This window comes from Plecotus auritus (assembly GCF_963455305.1).
Source record: "Plecotus auritus genome assembly, chromosome: 3".
NCBI classification, from domain to species: domain Eukaryota; kingdom Metazoa; phylum Chordata; class Mammalia; order Chiroptera; family Vespertilionidae; genus Plecotus; species Plecotus auritus.
The window spans coordinates 27826430-27846113 of NC_137772.1; the positions used below are offsets into that span (position 1 = coordinate 27826430).

At 45.8% G+C, this 19684-nt stretch overlaps 1 protein-coding gene across 9 annotated transcripts in view; it reads right to left on the bottom strand.

The window, feature by feature from the left end:
* ANK1 (ankyrin 1) overlaps window positions 1-19684 on the bottom strand; it is a 223234-nt gene that overhangs the window by 19790 nt on the left and 183760 nt on the right. For all 9 annotated transcript variants that reach the window (XM_080662604.1, XM_080662602.1, XM_080662598.1 and 6 more), the window contains 7 exons: window positions 19376-19604; window positions 17597-17722; window positions 17367-17486; window positions 15806-15884; window positions 15436-15510; window positions 13922-14053; window positions 12933-13079 (listed from right to left, as the gene is read on the bottom strand). In XM_080662604.1, the coding sequence (XP_080518730.1) occupies window positions 12933-13079; window positions 13922-14053; window positions 15436-15510; window positions 15806-15884; window positions 17367-17486; window positions 17597-17722; window positions 19376-19604 (908 nt within the window). The remainder of the gene's footprint in view (window positions 1-12932; window positions 13080-13921; window positions 14054-15435; window positions 15511-15805; window positions 15885-17366; window positions 17487-17596; window positions 17723-19375; window positions 19605-19684) is intronic.

The window sequence follows — 19684 nt, forward strand, 5'->3', positions numbered from 1 at the left end:
ACCCACAGGCCTCGGTGCAGTGGTCAAATGGGAAATCATTTGGTTTGGGATGAAATAACTTTGCCAAACGGTTCTAGAAACTTGAATAATCTCAAGAGGCACAAGGGAGGGCTCTAAGGGCTCAAAACAGGGGCCAGGAGGCACCAGGCATGTCGGCTGCCACCTCAGTCCTCTGCCCTGAGCTCCTTGCCTGTAGGCCCTGAGCCATGTTCCAGCTCCTGGTCAGCAGTGAGCAGGTGGGACCGGAGCCAGCTGGCTCAGGACACTGTGCATGGTACCCTGGTCAGCACAGCCTGTTCTTACGTCTGTTCCTTCCTCACTGGCTCGGCCAGGAGTCCCTGCTAGTTTTCTGATTGGCTGTGGTATTGGTTCCCTGATGTTCAGAAGTGACTAGGAGCCCGAGTGAGTGGCACGTGTAAATGTGTGAGAACCTGTGTGCCAGCTACACTGTCCTGTCAGGCGGCTCCTCTAGCCAGGAATGGGGGGGTCCCTGTGAAAAGGGGACAGAGGGCCTCTGACTCCCCTTTAGAACAGGTGCCAATCTGTGGGTGGGAGAAGGAACTAGAAACTAGAAGATTCTCCATTTGGCTCAGCTTGTCTGGGGAACTAGAGAGTGGATGTGTGCCTACAGCTTCTGAAGACCCAACAGAGCCAAAGGGAGGACCTGGGTATGGGTGGCGCTGCCCCCTGCAGAGTATCGACCTTCCTAGATACTCTAACCTAGTGTTCAGGCTCTTCATTCTGCCATTCACCCCACACCCCCATCCCATCCCCCGCATCAGGCTCTTTGCTGGGCCTTTCTTTAGCCAAATGGGCCCTCCTCATTCCCAGCTCTAGGCCTCAGCTGCTCCCAGCCCTTCTCTCCTTTTGACAATACCATCTCCAGCTATCCTCATTCACATGTTCAACAAAAACATATTCATTAAGGTCCAATTACAAGCCTTATACCAGGCTAAAGGCTGGGGATTACAAACACACAGCACACACAAACAAGCAGCTTCTCTTTGTCCTCTTTTTCATTATGTTTTCCCAACGGCTTCCATTCACGTTGATTTTCCCCTCTTTGAACCCAGCCATGTTCCCCACTAAGTTGCTCATGACCTCTGCACTCTTTGAGGGCAGGAATGGTGTCTACCTTTTCCTCCCACGTGCCTAGACCGGATTGGGAATTCATTGGCTCCAAAGACTACTGCAGAGCTCTCTGGGTGTGTGAGGGGGACACCGGAGCAGGAACAGGTGACCTCATCCATATTCAGTAAAACCACAATGGCTAGCATGTACATATCTCAATGAGCCAAGAACCATGCTATGTGATTGACACACATCTTCTCTTAATCTTCCCAGGACAGTTTTTGTCCTGATTGATTGCTACAAGTCTATGTGGTTCCAGGTCTCAACATTAGGAGGAGGGGAAAGAGACCATGAGGTGGTGGGGTGGCCGGAGGGTAGGGTTGTGCAGTGGCAGACACTAAGGGACTGTCCTTTCAGATCTGACCAAACTAGGAATAGAGATGTGGGAGAGGAAGAGAAATGGGTGGGTCAAATTTTACCACGATATGAACTGCAAGTCATTGTATGTGAATCTGTGACCTAAGGAATTGGGAAGCCAGGGGCAATGGCCTTCAAACCTTCCAAAGAAATCTCTCCAGATATATGCAAGCAGAGCACTTTAGATTCAGGTAATTACTTTTCTTCTTGTTATTTTGAAAGCATTATTATATTCTATTACTACTGGAGCATCTATTTCGTATAAAAGATATCTAACATGTTAAATTATTATTACAACAACCCTACAAGGAAAGTAATATTATTCCAACTTTATACATAAGGAAACTAGAGGTTCAGCAACTTGCTTAAGGCACAGTTAGTCAGAGTGGTCTTTTCACTAGAATCTGCCATTAATATCTTTTTTTTTTTTTAAATGCTCACCCGAGGATATTTTTTCCATTGATTTTTAGAGAAAGTAAAAGGGAGGGAGGTGGGGGTTAGTTAGAGACAGAGAAAAATATCCATATGAGAGGCAACTTTGGTTGCCTCCTGTACAAGTTGGGGCCAGGGATAGAACCTGCAACGGAGGTACATGCTCTTGACCAGGAATCAAACCCACGACCCTTTGGTCTGAGGGCCAATGCTCTAACCACTGAATAAACCAGCCAGGCCCCATTAATATCTTTTAAAGATATCTTTATTGAGGAACAGTTGACATTCAATAAATGCACATACAGGATAGGGCAAAGGTAGGCTTACAGTTGTTTGTATGGAGGAAGACATTCAGGTTATGATTATTAAAATAGCTTTATGAACTCTCTATTTTGCATACTAACAACTGTAAACCTCCTTTTGCTCCACCTTGTGTTTATTTACTTATTGATTGATTGATTGATTTTAGAGAGGAAGGGAGAGGGAGAGAGAGATAGAAACTTATTGATTGCTTGATTGATTTTAGAGAGGAAGGGAGAGGGAGAGAATCACTGATTGGCTGCCTCCTGCATGACTCCCACTGGGCATTAAGCCAGCAACATGGGCATGTTTCTTGACTGGGAATTGAACCATGACCTCTTGGTTCACAGGTCAATAGTCAACCACCCTGTATTTAAAGTAGATAATTTGATAGGTTCTGACATAGGTATACATCCATGAAACCATCATCACAATGAAGAGAGGAACATCCATCATTCCTGAAAGGTTTCCTCATGCTTCACAATCTTTTCTTTCACCACTCCAGTTCCAGGTAACTACTGATCTACTTTCTGTTACTATAGTTTGGATTCCTTGAATTTTATATAAATGGAATTATACAGTGTGCCCTCTTTTTTGTCGGGCTTTTCACTCAACTTGATAGTTGGGTATCCATATTGTTACATGAATTGATGATTTTTGCATTTTTATTGCTAAGCTGCATTCCATTGGATGGATAGACTACAGTTTGTTTATCCATTTACCTGCTAATGGACATTTGGGGTTTCCAACATGGGGCTATTACAAATAAAGCTGCTTGCCTGTGTGGACATACACTGTCTTTTCTTTGTGGAAATCCTTAGGAGTGGAATGGCTCAGTCATACAGTATATGTTTAACTTTTTAAGTAATAACCAAAGTGTTTTCCAAAGGGGTTGTCCCATTTTACATTCCCACCAGCAATGTATGAAAGTTCCAGTTCCTCCACATCCTTGTCGACAGTTGGTATGGTCAGTCTTTTTCATTTTATTCTTATGTGTAGTGGTATCTCCTGGTAATTTTAATTTGTATTTCCCTAACGTTGAGAATCTTTCCATGCACTTATTTGCCATCTGAACATTTTATGGGTTAAGTATCTGTCCATTATAAAATTTGGGTTGTTTGTTTTCTTATTGTGAGTTCTGAAAGTTCTTTATATAGTCTGGATACAAGACCTATATCAGATTTGCCAATATTTTCTCCCAATCTGTGCCTGGTCTTTTCATTTTCTTCACAGGGTATATTGAAAAGAAGTTTTGATGAAGTTCAAATTATCAATTGTTCTTTTGGGGATTGTGCTTTCGGTGTTCTATATAAGAAATCATTGTCTTACCCAAGATCATTAAGGTTTTCTGTTATGTTTTCATCTAAAAGTTTTATAGTTTTATGTTTATTTTGATAAATTTTTATATTAGGTTTTAGGCTTAATTTATAATCCATTTCAAGTTATTTTTTGTACATGGTGCAAAGTATGAATCCAAGTTCATTTTTGCATATGGATATCCAATTGTTCCAGTACCACTTGTTATAAACAGTTTCCTTTCTCTATTGAATTGCTTTTGCACATTTGTAAAAATGAGTCGTTCATACACATGTGGTTCTATTTCTGGACCCTATTCTGTTCCACTAATTATCTTTTTTTTTTTTTTTTTTTGACAGATCCTGCCACAGGTTTATTTGTATAAACAGCACAGGAGGACACCAGTGCCATGCAGACAGCAGCCCAGGGGTTCCACCAGCCCTTCTGTCCTCATATCGGCAGACAGAGGCCTCTACTATGAAGCCTTCGTGGGGGCCTGGGCACTTTTGGGGGCAGGAGCCTGAGCCCTGTTGGGAGTCTGAGCTGCAGCCACACCCGCAGCCTGGGGCTTGGTTTCTGCCTTGGCCTTGGCCTTTGGCAATGTGGGCATGACATGTTTCCCAAGCTTGGGGTGAGCGATGTAGGCAAGTCGACTGAGTTTGCGGCTGCTGCCCTTTGGGATGTTGGGCCTGGGCTCCTTGGGCTTGACCAGGGCCTTGATGGCCTCAGCGCGTGCGCTCATGGCCTTGGCATTGTTGGCTTGCATCTTCTTCAGGCCCTTCTTGCTGTGCTTCTTGGCAAAGAGCATGTTCCTTAGGAACTTGGGGTCTACCCTCTTAAGAGATTCCTATCTTTGTGATCGGGGTTTCTTGATGCCGTTTCTGTGCCATTTTCGGGACTGGTTGTGCGTGGTGTGGTTCTTGGATTGGCCATCTCTGCACAGAAGCCCGTGGCTCCTGAAGCACCAAGGACCGGAAGAGAAAATGATTATCTATCTTTGTGACAATACCACCCTGTACTGATTACCATACCATTGTAATAAATCTTGAAGTCAGGTAGTGTGAGTCCAAATTTGTTCATTCCTCCCACTTTGTTCATTCTTCAGGTCTTTTCATGTGAATTTTAGAACTACTTTGTCAATTTCTGGGGGGAAAAAGCATACTGGGATCTTGATTGAGATTGCATCAAATATATAGATCATTTTGAGAGAATTGACAATATCAAGTCTTCTGGTCCATCAAGGTGTACCTCTACCTTTATTTAGGCCTTCTTCAATTCCTCTCAGAAATGTTTTGTAGTTTTCAATGCGTCTTTCACATCTTTCATCGGATATATCCCCAAGTATTTCAGTTTTTTCAATGCTGTTGTAAATATTCTTTTATAATTGTTCATTGCTAGTATATAAAGTCAATTGATTTTATATCTTGAAATTGTATCTTGCAAGCTTATTGAACTTATTTATTAATCACTTCTTGTAGATCCCACTAGATTTTTTTATACATGTGATCTTGTTGTCTGAGTAAATGATTTACTTCTTTCTTTTCAATGTGGTTGCCATTTATTTCTCTTACTTGCCCTATTGTACTGGCTAGCACCCCTAATCAATGTTGAGCAGAAGCAGTAAGAATACATATCATTGTCTTGTAAGTGAACTGAGAGGAAAAGCATTCACCATTAAGTGTAAGGTTATCGTTAGTTTTTTTGTAGATGCCCTTCATCAGGTTGAATGCATTCTTTTCTATTCCTACTTTGCCAAGAGGTTTTTTGGTTTTTAATCAGGAATGGATGTTGGATTTGTCAAATCATTGTTCTATATCTATTATGATGATCATATGGTTGTTGTTTTTTTACTTCGTTAATGTGATGAATTATATTGATTTATTATTACATGATCTCTATTCTTTTAAATTTATTAAGGTGTGTTGTATGGCCCAGAAGGCAGCTATCTTGGCAAATGTTCCATGTGAGCTTGAGAAGAATGTATATTCTGCTGTTGTTGGGTGAAGTAGTCCATAAATGTCACTTACGTCGAGTTGATGGATGGTGTTGCTGAGTTCACCTATGTCCTGATTGTCTGTCTGCTGGATCTGTCCATTTCTGATAGAAGGGTGCTTAAGTCTCCAACCTGGTTAGTGGATCCATCTATTCCCCCTGCAGTTCCATCAGTACTTGCCTTGGATAGTTTGATGCTCTGTTTTTAGGTGCATCTACATTATGGATTATTTTGTCTTCTAGGAGAAATTTACCTTTTTATTGTTATGTAATACCCTTCTTTATCCCTAACTTTACTTGTTTTGAAGTCTGCTCTGTCTGAAATTAATATAACTATTCCTGCTTTTTTTTTATTAGTGTTAGCATGGTATATTTTTCATCATCCATTCACTTTTAATTTGTATGTGTCTTTATGTTTAAAGTGGGTTTTAATTTATATTTAACTTATTATGTAGATAATAATTAAGTTGTTTTTTGATCCACTCTGACAATCTCCATCTTTTAATTGATGCATTTAGACCACTGACACTCAAGTGGTCATCTATATAGCTGGACTAATATCTACCATATTTATTATTGCTTTCTATTGTTGTCCTTGTTCTTTGTTCCTATTTTTGTCTTCCACTCTTTTTCTGACTTTTGTGATTTTAATTGAGTATTTTATATGAATACATTTCTTCCCTTTCCTAGAATATTGGTTATGCTTTTTTTAAAAAAAACTTTTTTTAAACAATTGCCCTAGAGTTCGCAATATACATTTCTAAGTAATACAAGTCTACTTTCAAATAACACCATACCACTTCATGGGCAATGTGAATACCTTATAATAACCAAATAATCTTAATTCTTCCCTCACGTTCCTTCTATCATAGATGTCTGCTGTCATTCATCATTCATTTTGCTTATATATAAGAACACATAAGCATAAATAATTAAATACATTGCTGCTATTATTATTTTGAACAAGCTTATACTATAGATCTACTAATAAGAAAAATAAGTTTTGATTTTATCTTTACTTAATTCTTCTTTCACTTTCTTCCTTACCCTATGTAGATTTGAGTTTCTGATCTGTATTATTTTCTTTCTCTCCAAAGAACTTCTTTTAATATTTTTTTGCAACATATTCCCTCAATTTTTGTTTGTATTAGTATTTACTTCTTCACTTTTCAAGGATAATTTTTCAGAATACAGGATTCTAGGTTGCTATTTTTTTTTCTCTTAACACTTTAAATATTTCACTCCACTTTCTCCTTGTTTTCAGGGCTTCTGAAGAGACATCTAATTAGAAAATAATGTATGTATCCTGTCTGTTATCCTTTTCCTTTGGCCTGAAAGGCTTTTGTTTTTCCCCTTAACATTGCTTGTAGTAGTATTTTATATGACTCCATTTCACCCCTTTTCCTTGATGATGAATTCTTTCAGCTTTTGTATGTCTGGAAAAGTTTCTTTTGCCTTCAGTTTTGCAAGTTATTTTTGTTGGGTACAAAATTCTAGGTTACTTTATAGATGTTCTTTAAAAATGTTGCTCCACTGTCTTCTCACTTATTTCCAACGAGAAACCTGATATTCTTTGTTCATTTTTACATACTGTGGTTTTTGTTTATCTTTTATTTTTTGGCTGCTTTTAAGACTTTATCACTGGTTTTGACCAATTTTTTTAAACTATGCCTTGGCATAGTTGCTTTCATGTTTCTTGTGCATGTGGTTCATTGAATTCCTTGGATCTGTGTATTTATAGCTTTCATCAAATTTGAGAAATTTTCAGCCATTATTTCTTGAAATACTTTTTCACTCAGTTCTCTGTTGGGAATTCTAATTTCACAAATGTAAGGTCACTTGAAATTGTCACATAGCTCACTGATATATATTTTTTAAAATTTATTTTCTTTTTGTGTTCCATTTTGGAGAGTTTCTATTACTATGTAGTCAAATCCACTAATCTTTTCTTCCGTAATGTCTAATGTCTAATCCTACTCAGTGTATTTCTAATCCTATATGTTATAGTTTTATCTCTAGAAGATTGGTTAGAATCATTTAAAAATATCTTTTATGTCTCTACTTGACGTTTTGAATCCTAAAATACAGTTATAATAACTACTTGACCAGTCTTGTCTGCTAATTCTGACATCTGTGTCAGTTTTGGGTCAGTTTCAATTGATTGATTTTTTTTTTTCTCATTATGAGTCATGCTTTCCTGCCTCTTTGTATGTCTGATAATCTTTAATTGAATGTCAGACATTGTGAATTTTTTCTTGTTTGGTGCAGGATATTTCCATATTCTCATAAATATTCCTGAGCTTTGTTTTTTATGCAGTTAGGTTACTTGGAAATAGTTTGATCCTTTTTAATTTTACTTATAAGATTGATTAGGCAGGGGTGGAGCACTGCTCAACCTAGGGCCTGCTATTCTCTATTTCTGAGACACAACCTTTCTTTATTCTCTATGCAATGCCTGTGAGAGGATGATCCGTTTGCCTGTTGGGTATAGCTGATTATACTCAACCAAGACTTCCAGAGGCAATCTCTTCAGATCTCCAGAGTTCTCTGTCTGTGCAGCCTTCTCTTCCCTGGTAATCTATCTTGGGACCTCTAGCTGTCCTAGTCTCCCTGGACTCTCAGCAACTCCTCCTCAATCCAGGGAGTCCTCTTGGATTTCTCTTCCCCATGTCATGACTAGAAACTAGCAATACGGTTCACTTTGTGTATTTCCAGGCCTCATGGATCACTGCCCTTTATTGCCAGATGTCCAATGTCTTGAAAATGTTTACTTCGTATATTTTGTCCATTCGGGGGCTGTTAGGGTATATTCAGTCCCAGTTACCTCATCTTGGCCAGATGTGAAATGCAACTTAAACAGTCCCTCGGATATGGCCAGATGAACATTCTGTCATTCCTGGGAATCTCAGTAATTCTTGATAAAGTCTGGGAAATGGTAGCTCTACTGGCCACAGAATACCTGAGGCTCATTCCTGGGTATTCTTTGCAACTTTTCCACCTTAAAACTCCATGGTGTTCACTTTAATACATTTTCATTTAAATGAAAATATGTCTGTAAAGATAACTAATTCATGCACACCCTCTCACACCTTGTGTTTATCCTGGAGACCCTCCCCTGGTAAAAGAATTTAGAGGCTATGCCTCAATGCTCCCTTTCAGACTTCAGAGGACCCCACTGGTCCACCCACAGCCCCACAAGCTTGGATCTGAGGCTGTAGGTGGCCATACTCAGTGCCGGTGGGGATTACTACTAAGTCAGAGCAATGTTCTTTAAGGCCTGAGTACAACCTCATAAGGAACATCTCACAGGTGGCACCCAGACCATAATAAGGTCTGCTGAGTTCCCTGGGTTGCATTTCAGATGTATCTGTCTCTCTAGGAGTCTCATGCGACGCTGCCATACCTTAGTTACCAGCACATCCTTCAGTCTAGAGGCCTCTCCTTTGGGTTGCTTGTTGGGGGAACCAGGTAAAAGGCAACCATACATACTGCTTTTGGACGGAGGACAGTCCAGTGGTCCCTCCCCAGGTCTCTCCTCATCTCAGGTTATCATGTGGGTCTCTGCTTATCTGGATGTAATGATTATCCTATTAATGTCAGGAGCAAGCTAGACGAGGAGTGGACAGACAACCTGACCTCAGACAGGAGCCAAATTCAGTAGTTGTACTTGTTAAGAGTTGATAGATAGAAAGAAAATACATTTGATTTCTAAGTAGACATTAATATATGTTCAATTTATCAAACCAAATGGAGCTGACAAGTGTGGGTGTGAGGGATCCATTTTTTCCTTTCATAGGAGAAATCTGTTTTATTTTTAGGAACATGCTATTTTCCCCCCTGCTTTTAGGTAATTTTTGTCTACACATTTACTGGTATTACCCAAGAGCCTGGGTAGTCTCCCTCTTGTGTAGGGGAAGCAAGTGGCCTTTTGGCTTCAGCCCCCTTCTGCTTTGGCCAGTCCAGGTACAGATGGCAAGAGGAGCCAGGAAGGCAGGAAAACAGGCCTCAGGTTCCTATTCCGCTGACACCAGGAGCAACCAATCCCTGCTCTTAGTCCCCATGGCTTCATAAGGAGACTCAGACAAGCAGAGAAACGAGGTCAAGCCCAAAGGAGGCAAGGTTTGACCATGAGCATCGTGCAGAGGGCTGGGCTGGCCTCAGGACAAGCCATCACTGCTTCTGCCCGGGAGTAAGCCAGAGCAACTGCAGGAGGCTGCTGTCTCCCAGTCTTCTACCTCTGACCCTTCCTTCTCCTTCTTTCCAAGCCAGAAGGGCACCCAGATGTAGGGTGGTCTTCCTGGGACAGGGAAGAAGGTAGGAAAAACAAACAAAAGCCAATGCTGGTGCCCAGAGAGGCAGAAGGGACCATGCTGGGAGTCAGTTTCTGAGTGTCTGCTCAGGCCCTGGCGGGAGTATGCACGCAGGGCACACAGCCTGTGCCTATCAGGAGACCTGCTGAAGAAGGGGCTTCAGAAGGGGTGATGAGTTTGGACAGAGAAGCCAGGAAGCACAGAAACATTCAATTTGTCACTGTCTACAGTCAACAAAGCAGTGAGAGGGATCCTTTAAAAACTTAAGTTAGGCCCTGGCTGGTGGCTTAGTGTCGGCCAGTGCACAGAAGGGTCTCAGGTTCTATTCCCACTCAAGGGTATGTATCTAGGTTGAAGGAATGATCCCTGGGCCCCAGGGAGTGTGCAGGAGGCAACTAATTGCTGTGTTTCTCCCACATTGATGTTTCTCTTTCTCTCCTATCCTTCCTTCCCTTCCACTCTCCCTAAAAATCAATGGAAAAAACATCCTTGGGTTAGGATTAAGAAAAAACAAACAAACAATGCCCCCCTGCCCCACCCGCAACAACTTAAGTCATGTTACTGTTTTGCTCCAAAGTCTCCCATAGCCCTCCACCTCACTCCAAGTAAAACCCAACATCCCGAGGATAGTCAGTAAGAGCTGGCCCCCTATGTCCCTCTGGTCTCTGCCCACTCCTTTCTTCCTCCTTCTCTCTGCCCAGCCCCTGTGGTCCCTCACTGCTCTATGAGCACACCAGCCTCCCACTCAGGGCCACTGAATGTGTGCTTGTCTGGATGTCCTTTCCCCATGTTCCCCTGGCTCATTCCCTCGCCTCCTAGGCTTTGTTCAAATGCTCCCCACTCCCACCATTCGTTTACCCCCAACCCCAGCACTCCCACCCCCCTTCCTAGGGTCCATTTGATTCCATACCACTTATTGTAACCTGTTAGCACATTATATGATCCACTTACATATTAGGTTCCTATTGGACTCTCCAAACAGAAGGTAAGCTCCATGAAGGCAGAGTTTGGGGTTGTTTATTGGGGGGGGGGGGGGGGGCGCGGGAGGAGCTGTTTGAGGAGGGATTTATCTTCCCTGCCTAGAAGAGCACCTGGCATGCGAAAATATTTGCCAGATGAGCTGGCCAACTGAAACACAGACCTTCCCCTGGGGCACAGAGAGGCCCAGCCCCACACAGGGACTTAGAGCTCTGTTTAGGCGTTTGAGCCTCTAGGCCAAACAGGGGCTGGGAGGCCTACGGCCAACGGCCAAGGTGAGGCACTCATAAATGTCTGGACAGTAACTCTTAAAAAAATTTTTTTATTGTGGTAAGAACACTTAACATGGGACCTACCCTCTTAACAGATTTTTAATTGTTGTAATGCCTTTTTTTTAGTACTTCTATGGGCCCATTGTCCTGTAGGTACATAACTGGGGCACAAGAAAACAAAAACTTGCTGATTTGACTTCACTAAAAAGCCTGGGATGTTAAGAAAACCAACCAAGTGATGCGTTATCACACAGACAAGAAGAGCGTTGTCAGCTGGATTTCCCGGAGTTGGCAGCATTCCCGCATGCCCTCCCTCTTCCTTGTGTGAAAGCCAATGGGTCTACCTAGCAGCCCTGCCCCGCTCCAGCCAGGTCCCCTGAGGCACGCTGTGGTGGACCACTGTCTTAGAGCCCTTTACGCGGATGTGAGGCGTGAGCAGTGCACAGCTTGCAGCCTCCACCTGGAGCCAGAGACAAGCCCTGCGCACGCACACACATGCCCTGGCACGCAGCTGTGAGACATGGGGCGGGGGAGGGCCAGGAGTCCCCCATGACATGCATGTGCGGAGGCTGACGGCCCCGAACCCCTGGCCGAGGCGGAGACAGTGGAGACAGGCGGTGGGAGAGAATGAGTGGACTACAGGTCCAATGAGGTCAGAGGCAGAAGAGAGAGGCGACAGGACATGATCAACAGACGATGAGCCCTGCACCCAGGGGCGCTAGATGGCATGTTCCAGGAGACACAGGACACGGTCAGAGAAAGGTGTGAGGCGCTCAGCCTGAGCCAGCTCCACCTGGCAGGAGGCCCTGTGCCCAGCCCAGCCTAGAACTTACCCACTCAGGACCATGCCCAGCGCCACAGGTGCCCGCACAGGAGCACACATGTGAGTGGCTGGGGACGAGCATTAAACTAGGAGCTTGGGGAGCAGAAAGAGCGCAATGCAGCTCTGCAGGGTAATATTAGGCACCGGAGGATGATCGTTCACAAAATTAAACATTGTTTTTCACGGTCTGTAAGGAATCGGAGGGATCTAACCCAATTGCTGATTTTAAAGAAGAGACGATGACAGCCGCACCTGGAGTCAGGAGGAAAGAGGGACTAGAACCCGGCCCCCTGCTCCCACCACAGAGCAGGTCTGCTCTGCCTCTGTGCCCACGGCTAGAGGAGGGCAGCTGAAGGGCCGGGAGTGGGAGTCTCTGGCCCGTCCTTCATGCGCTGGCTCCTTCCATGGCTGCTGAAAGGAAAGTGGTCCTCAAGAGACAGCAGTGGGAGTGCTGAGGGCAAAGGTCAACCCCCCAGGGGCCTGGTCACATTGGGGGCTCCTGTGCATGCTGAACCACATCACAAAGAGTGAGGGGGAAATAGGCAGGGTGAGGAAAAAGGGAGAGAGAGAAAAGGAGACATTGACTCAAAGAAAAGTAACCTGCTGAGCCTCACAGGGGGACTGCAATAGGACTTTTAAAGTAGCACCCAGCTAATCCCCATCAGACCTGGGCCAGCAGCTCCATGTCCTTTGCTCCTCAGCTACTGACTGTTTTACACATGGGGACACAGATACCCAGAGAGCGCCCAGGCCTGGTGCAGAGCCGCACCGAGGACATGTGACCTGTAGGGGCAGGAGTCTAGCCGCTGCCCCAAACTCTTCCACTACGACACCAGGTCCCCGCGGCAGCCTGTTGCTGGAATAACCTCAGGAACCTGAGGTGCAGGCTTGTCTCTCTTGCTCACCTTTTCCTCACCACCCTGGGGAGGGAGTTGTGGAGACAGACCTCCCACCCACGGGAGAGATGGTTTCATAGAGTCTCCGGCTGGAGGCTGGGAGGCCGGCTTGGCCCAGCCCCACCTCCTCACAGGGGACACTCACCATTCATCTGGGAGGGCGAGGAGGAGTAGTCCCGCTCCGTGTGCCGTCGGTCCGGCTTCAGATTGCGGCTTTGTCTGCTAGAGCCTTCCAACATGTTCACGATCTCGCTCCGGTCAATGTTCCGCAGGGCGGTGTACAGGTTCTCCACTGTCGGGGAGAAGGAAAGAAGGGCTTACGAGGGAACTCTGATGAGTGCAGGGCAGTGCAGAATGCCACGGGGCTCTGAACACCGGGAGGGGGAAACAGGAAATGGGGGGAGGCGATTTATTTTTTCAGAACATGGAGGCATTCCTCTTTGGTCAGGGTCAAAGCAAACTGCCTCTGTGGAGAAGATGTCGTTACCCTTTAATAGATCTATTCCAGTCCCTAATAGTAGCCAATTTCAAAGCCTGGGAAGACTACTGTCCTTTAAGAAGAAAACTATAAGAGAAGGAGCGTGAGAATAGTTAAAATCCTTGGTCCTGTGGATTCGCTGAGAATGCTGTATCTCAGGGCCAGTGGACTTGAGATGCAAATGGAAACACTCCATTTCCTCTTAGCGGTTTTGACTACGGGAATTTGGTTGAGGAGGAGCTGAAAAGAGTGAGAAAAATCTTCCCCCAGGTTGGAGGGAAAAAGTCTTCTGGGAGGAGGAGGAGGACAGGCTTCGCTCACCCATGCTCTGTCCCGAGAGGACGGTCCTCAATTGTTTGAGAAATTCAACAGGAAGTCATATACCCTACACGTGTGCTGCTACCTAGGGGTCCTGGTGCAACTGTGAGGATGGGGCAAGCTGGAGGCCAAGGTTCTCTGGTATCCTCTTCTGGTGGGATTGCCCAGAAGACCCAGTGAGCCTGAGAGGTGTGTGCGTGAGAGGGACAGAGTGCAAAACCGATCGGTTCCGAAGGCTAACATGAAACATGGATTCTGAAAGAAGAACTACTGTGGAGAAGACTAGGTCCTGGCACAGGCTTTGGAAAGAGAGGCGTCCTCAGCTTAATGGTACTGACTCTTGGCGTTTGTGCCTTCACGGATGACCCAGAGGTTCAACAAGGTTGCGCTTTGCTCCAATAGCGAGTTGGGGTTTTCTACGCGAATCCTGTTGATGTCTTCCACGCTGAACTGCAGCTCCCGGGCCAGCTCTGCAAGCAAAGAACAAGACCCGGTGTGAGCCAAGCCGGAGCTGGGCTCCAGCGCCCAAGCTGGGCATCTGGCCGGGAGCACCTTTGAACTGGATATTCCTTCTAACCGAGAAATACCGAGTGAAACCTAAGATGACCAGGCAGCCTCTTAGAAAGGTAAGCAACTTATCCAAGGTCACAGAAGCTGGTGCAGAGCCAGGAGTGGGGCCGAGCCTGCGGACGCCCATTCCAGGGCTGTCTGCACTGCACCAGGAGGCCACTTATATTCCACCAAGAAGCAATTAGAAAGGCAATGCATTTCTGTAGTTACATTTCTTCAGGGAAAGGCTTTATTTACATTTTAAATGAAAATATAAGTTCCCATCTAAACGCAAGGCAATAACACAGACTGTTCGCCTATTTTCCCTCCCATTATTTTTATTGTCATGTCTCACAGGTGCTTTAGAAGGGAGAACAGCATCAGAGTCTCATTTCAAGGATGAGAAAGACCAGAGGGAAAGTTACAGTGAGAATTAGAAGGTGCCTGTAACACACACACACACACACACACACACACACACACCCCTTAAGAAGCAGCAGTAGACATTCTTTTTTTTTTTTTGGCTTAAAGAAAGAAGTCTCTGAATTCCTGTTGGGAACCTTTGTCACACTGCCCTTCAGCAAGTTCTTGCTTAGGTTTCTGAGTTTGTCTGAAGCTCTCCTGCAGGGGGACTGTGGGGGCCTATTCATATAAAATCTCACCGAAAGATGGGGGAGAATTCAGTTATAGGGCCTATGACTGCCCAAAGCCTGTTTCCAGCTTTCACTTTATTTTGCCCACTCTTCACTTCAAATGTGACCCACCCCTATTGTTGACAAGACATGTGGTAGATTTCAGCGACTGCCAGAGATTGTAAATGAAAAAATGTTGAGATTTCGCCTTTAATCCCCCTTTTCCCTCAGCAACACCACCCTGTGAGGAAAGGCAATGGAAGTGGGTAGGGGGCGGTGGACAGGCCACCAGGTGACCTAGCTTTTGCTTGAGTGTTTGTTATTTGTTTGCTGGCTTTTCCGGGCTCCGTCACTAACTAGCTACGTAATTAAAGTCACTCCATTTAGTGGGATCCCAGTTTTCCCATCTGTAAAATGGGGTGAACCAGATCAATTCTAAGGTCTCTTGTTGTATTCTTTCTTACAAAGGAAATCCAGATAGAAATGAGAGAGAGAGAGAGGAAGTGCCTGCCTTTCTATTGGCCCCAAAGGTGTTGCTTGGGCAACAGACCTAAGACAATCACAACACCACGGATAGTAAAAAGAGGTCTAGAAATGCTTTCATCAGGTGCCCATTAGGGGGAGGTGTACACAGGCAAAGTGCTTTTTCTACCTCAAACTCCCTGGCTCACCTGCCCAGCTGAGACCAAGGTGTTCGGATATAATGGCCATCTTCATGTCTGCTCGGTCTGTCCCACTGAGAAAACCTGGGGAGAAGCATGGGATTTCATTGAGTAGCCTCGGTGGGACACAGAATCGACCGGGGTGAGTAAATGACCTCCGATGGATGCTCAGGTCAGGTGTGAACCCCAGTGTGCACCAGATTAATTGAGAACCCTGGAAGGGTCAGGAGGGGACCCAGCCAAAGGTTCCACCTGCTGTGTTTATAATGCACTGTGTCAATCATAGCAACAGAGAGCTGCTGTGAGGATGAGGAGTGGGCTCACTCACAACCTCCTTGGAAAAGGTAGCAGGCACATAGCATGCCAGGGAGGTGTATACCCAGTGTGGATTCGCTGAGAATGCTGTATCTCAGGGCCAGCGGTGTCAAAGTCCGTCTCCTGTCATCGGCTCCGCTCCCCTGCAGAAGGACGACAAGGAAAGCGTGCTGTGGGTTTCAGGCCCTCCCTCTTCTTGGAGAAGGTGATTCGAGCTATAAGCTATGGGGTGGAGAACAGTAAGACTCCACTTCTTTGGAGCCTGAACACAAGGAGTAGAAGTGTGGGGGTGAGAGGGTGTTGCTAATCCTCACATACTTTAATAATGATAATAGTAATGATAATAATAATAGTAGTAGTAATAATGCCTGGCTGATGGGGTTCTGTGATTGAACGTCGACTCAGGAACCAAGAGGTCACCAGTTTGATTCCCCGCCAGGGCACATGCCTGGGTTGTGGGCTCGATCCCAAGTAGGGGGCGTGCAGGAGGCAGCCAATCGATGAAATTTCTCATTGATGTTTCTATCTCTCTATCCCTCTCCCTTCCTTCCTCTTTAAAAATTCAATAAAAATATATATTTTAAAAATTATAACAATAATTACAAACCCGTGAGGCCCTTATCATGTTCCAGGCCCTGTGTAATCCTCACAATGACCTACAAGGTAGATACTATTATTATTCCCATGTCATCAATGAGGAAACTGAGGCACAGACAGGCTAAATAACTTGTGCAAGCTCACTCAGCTAATAAATGGTGAAGCTGGGGTTTGAACTAAAAAAAAAAAAAAAACACAAAAAATGTTTTCTGGATTCCTTTCTGCTCAAAAGACCCATTTGTGACACTAGACTAAGGCCTAACGCCATGGAAAAGCACCAGATGCTTGCTTCAGGATGCAGGAATTCTATTTTGAAAAAGAAGTTGGCTCCCCCCGGTCCCCAGACAGGAAAGAGAATTTGAGCCACAGATGCATGAATGTAACCTTGCTGCTTTCCTATTTTGGCAGGGAAGGCTGATTGTTAAAACAACACCAACAAAAACATGGAGACATAGGATCACTCCAAAGTCCCTGTGATATGTGCTGACGCTGATACTCCTACGGATATCAGTAAGTGACTATACTTGGTCACGATGCCTTTGCTGAGCTCAAAAACCTGGGTGTTTGCACTGGCTGAGGCACCAGGGATCCCTTCTCTGAGGGCCTGCCTCCCTGGGGGAAGCACCTGAAAAAGAGGCTCAAAAAAAGCTATCAAATGGCTGGGTGACCTTGAGCAATTCAATGCCCAGTTTTAAGCCTCAGAGGCCTCAGACGAGGGGTGCCGGGTAGATGTTTTCCAGGTTCCTTCGAACCTCCTAAGGGACATACTAGAGAGCTCAGCGTCCCTAGGGTGAGCACGCCTATTGCCACCTGACACTGATGTTTTGTTCCTGAGCTTTGCAGAAAGGGCCAGGCATGCTGTCCCTGCCAGGCCACAGCCAAATGTCAGAGGAGACTGAAGAGCCTTTCCGAGCCTCAGGGAATTCAAAGGCAGCTTTTCAACAGGGGGAAGGCCTTTGGAAGGTCGACCTACGACCTCCTCAGGGACCCCACCTCTGGCCCAGGATCCTCCTCAGGGGGCAGCTCACCTTGGTGCAGGGGGGCATGGTGATGTTCAAGTGGCAGAGAATGTGCTGCGTGTCCTCGTACTTCATCGCCTTGCGCAGGAACGATAAGGACCCTCCTGGTTCTCGGCTGCTGTCCCTCACCTAAATCCAATCACACAAAGGCGAGCTCAGGGGGGCGTTCCACAGGCCACGAGGTTGGCTGAGAGATTTCTGCCTCCCAAACTTTCTAGGCCCAGAAGCGAGGTCGGCACCTTTACAGGAATGGCCAGACGGTTCTCCCGGAATGACTGGAACTGGAAACTCCGCTGCTGGGCAGCTTTTTTGACGGGCACCAGGTTCCCGGCGAGTTCTGCGAACAGGGGCGTCCCTTCCAGCACCTGCAGGGAAGGGAAAGCAATCCAGCTGTCACGTAGAAGCACCCAGATGTGCTGTCCTGCCTTCAGCTCTGGCCTTCCCTCTCTCGGGATGCACCCCTCCTACAGCTCCAGGTACAGGTCTGCTCTGGGAAACCACTGTTGGTTTGGGAAAAGGTTATATTTCCACGTTATGCTTTTTTACTGGAAAGGGTTTTACAGCAAGCAGAAACATTCATATATCCCTGTCTGGCTGACCAGGATTGCTGTCAGAGTGCCCTAGAACCCCACTAGGATATCATAAAATGACTTCTGAAAAAACAAACCGTTTTTCACACCCATCCAAAATGTTTAGTGTATGCAAAGTGCTAGAAGGACCATGCAAGTTTTTTTGTTGTTTGTTTTTTTGTTAATCCTCACCAGAAGATATTTCCCCCCATTTATTTCTTAGAGAGCACAGAAGGGAGGGGGAGAGACAGAAAGAGAGAAACATCGATATGAGAGAGACACATCGATTGCTTGCTTCCCACCAGGGCTGGGGATCAAGCCTGCAAACCGAGGTATGTGCCCTTGACCGGAATTTAACCCAGGACCCTTCAGTCCGAGGCCGACGTTCTATCCACTGAGCCAAACCGGCTCGGGTCCATGCGACATTTTAACCTCACCCCTAACATAAGGGGCCCTACTGTGTATATACTGCTTTCAACTGAACCCATTTGACAGCTGAGGAAATTGAGGCCCAAACAGAATAAATGCTTTGCTTAGTTATTTCTTTCTTCTAGGCCCTCAGCCACCCACAAAGGCTCAGCACAAACTCTGAGACCAGACTTTTGGGAAGATTGTGGCTTATCACACATCTTAACACGAGCGAGTATCCTGGGGTCAGTGGCAGATCCCAATCCAGTCATCATCTTCCCGCCCTCTCCCCTGCTTCCTCATCTGGACGCTACCAAAACCCTGGCACAGGCCAGAGTGTGGGCTCTGGGGTCAGACTACTTGGACAAATCCTTTCCCGACTGTTTACTTAGTTATGTGACCTTAGATAGGTTACTTAACCTCTCTCAGCCTCAGTCTCCTCATCTGTAAACAGGGGATAAAGTACACACAGTTATGAGATTCAGGTGAGATTCTGCTAGCCAAGCACTTTTACTATTACCTGGTACCTAAGGACTTCAACAAATGTCAGCTCTCATCATCACAAATCACTGGGCCAACAACAACGTTCCTCACCTTCGGGTGCATCTCAAGAGGGGCATCAAAGAAACAGCCCAGGCCCTGGCCGGTTTGGCTCAGTGAATAGAGCGTCAGCCTGTGCACTGAAGGGTCCCGGGGTTCAATTCCCGTCAAGGGCACATGCCTGGGTTGCGGGCTCGATCCCCAGTAGGGGGCGTGCAGGAGGCAACGGATCAATGATTCTCATCATTGATGTTTCTATCTCTCTCTCCCCCTCCCTTCCTCTCTGAAATCGATCAAAATATATATTTAAAAAAAAGAGACAGCCCAGGAAGCCTCCCCCCATCACCCAAGGAAGGATTTCCCGACTGCCCTGGGCCATGGTCCTGGAGAAAAGAGCCCACATGTGCCCTCTCCTGGCTCCAGAAGCTCTGTCTCACCGTGGGACGTGAGGCCAGCCCGGGAGTGCCCAGCGACAAATGGCAAAGGGGTGCAGGTGCTTACCTCTATGTCCCTGCTCCGGGCCACCTCAACGAAGTTCTCGTGATGCTCGAGGGTCTTGTCCACCTTATCGTCCGTCATACAGTAGCAGCGCAGCCGCCCTTCTCGGGGGTCATTCATCTTGGCAAAAATGACAAACTTGGCCATGTAGGGCACCGCGGTAAGCTCCTTGTACAGCAGGGTGGCGAAGTTCACGGCCTCTGCAGTCCGAGGACAGTCCGACAGCCAAAACCTGGAAAGAGAGGGCTAGGCATAAGCACGTCCCTAAATGCCCAATGGAGAGCTTCATTGCCACCCAGACAGGAGCGACCT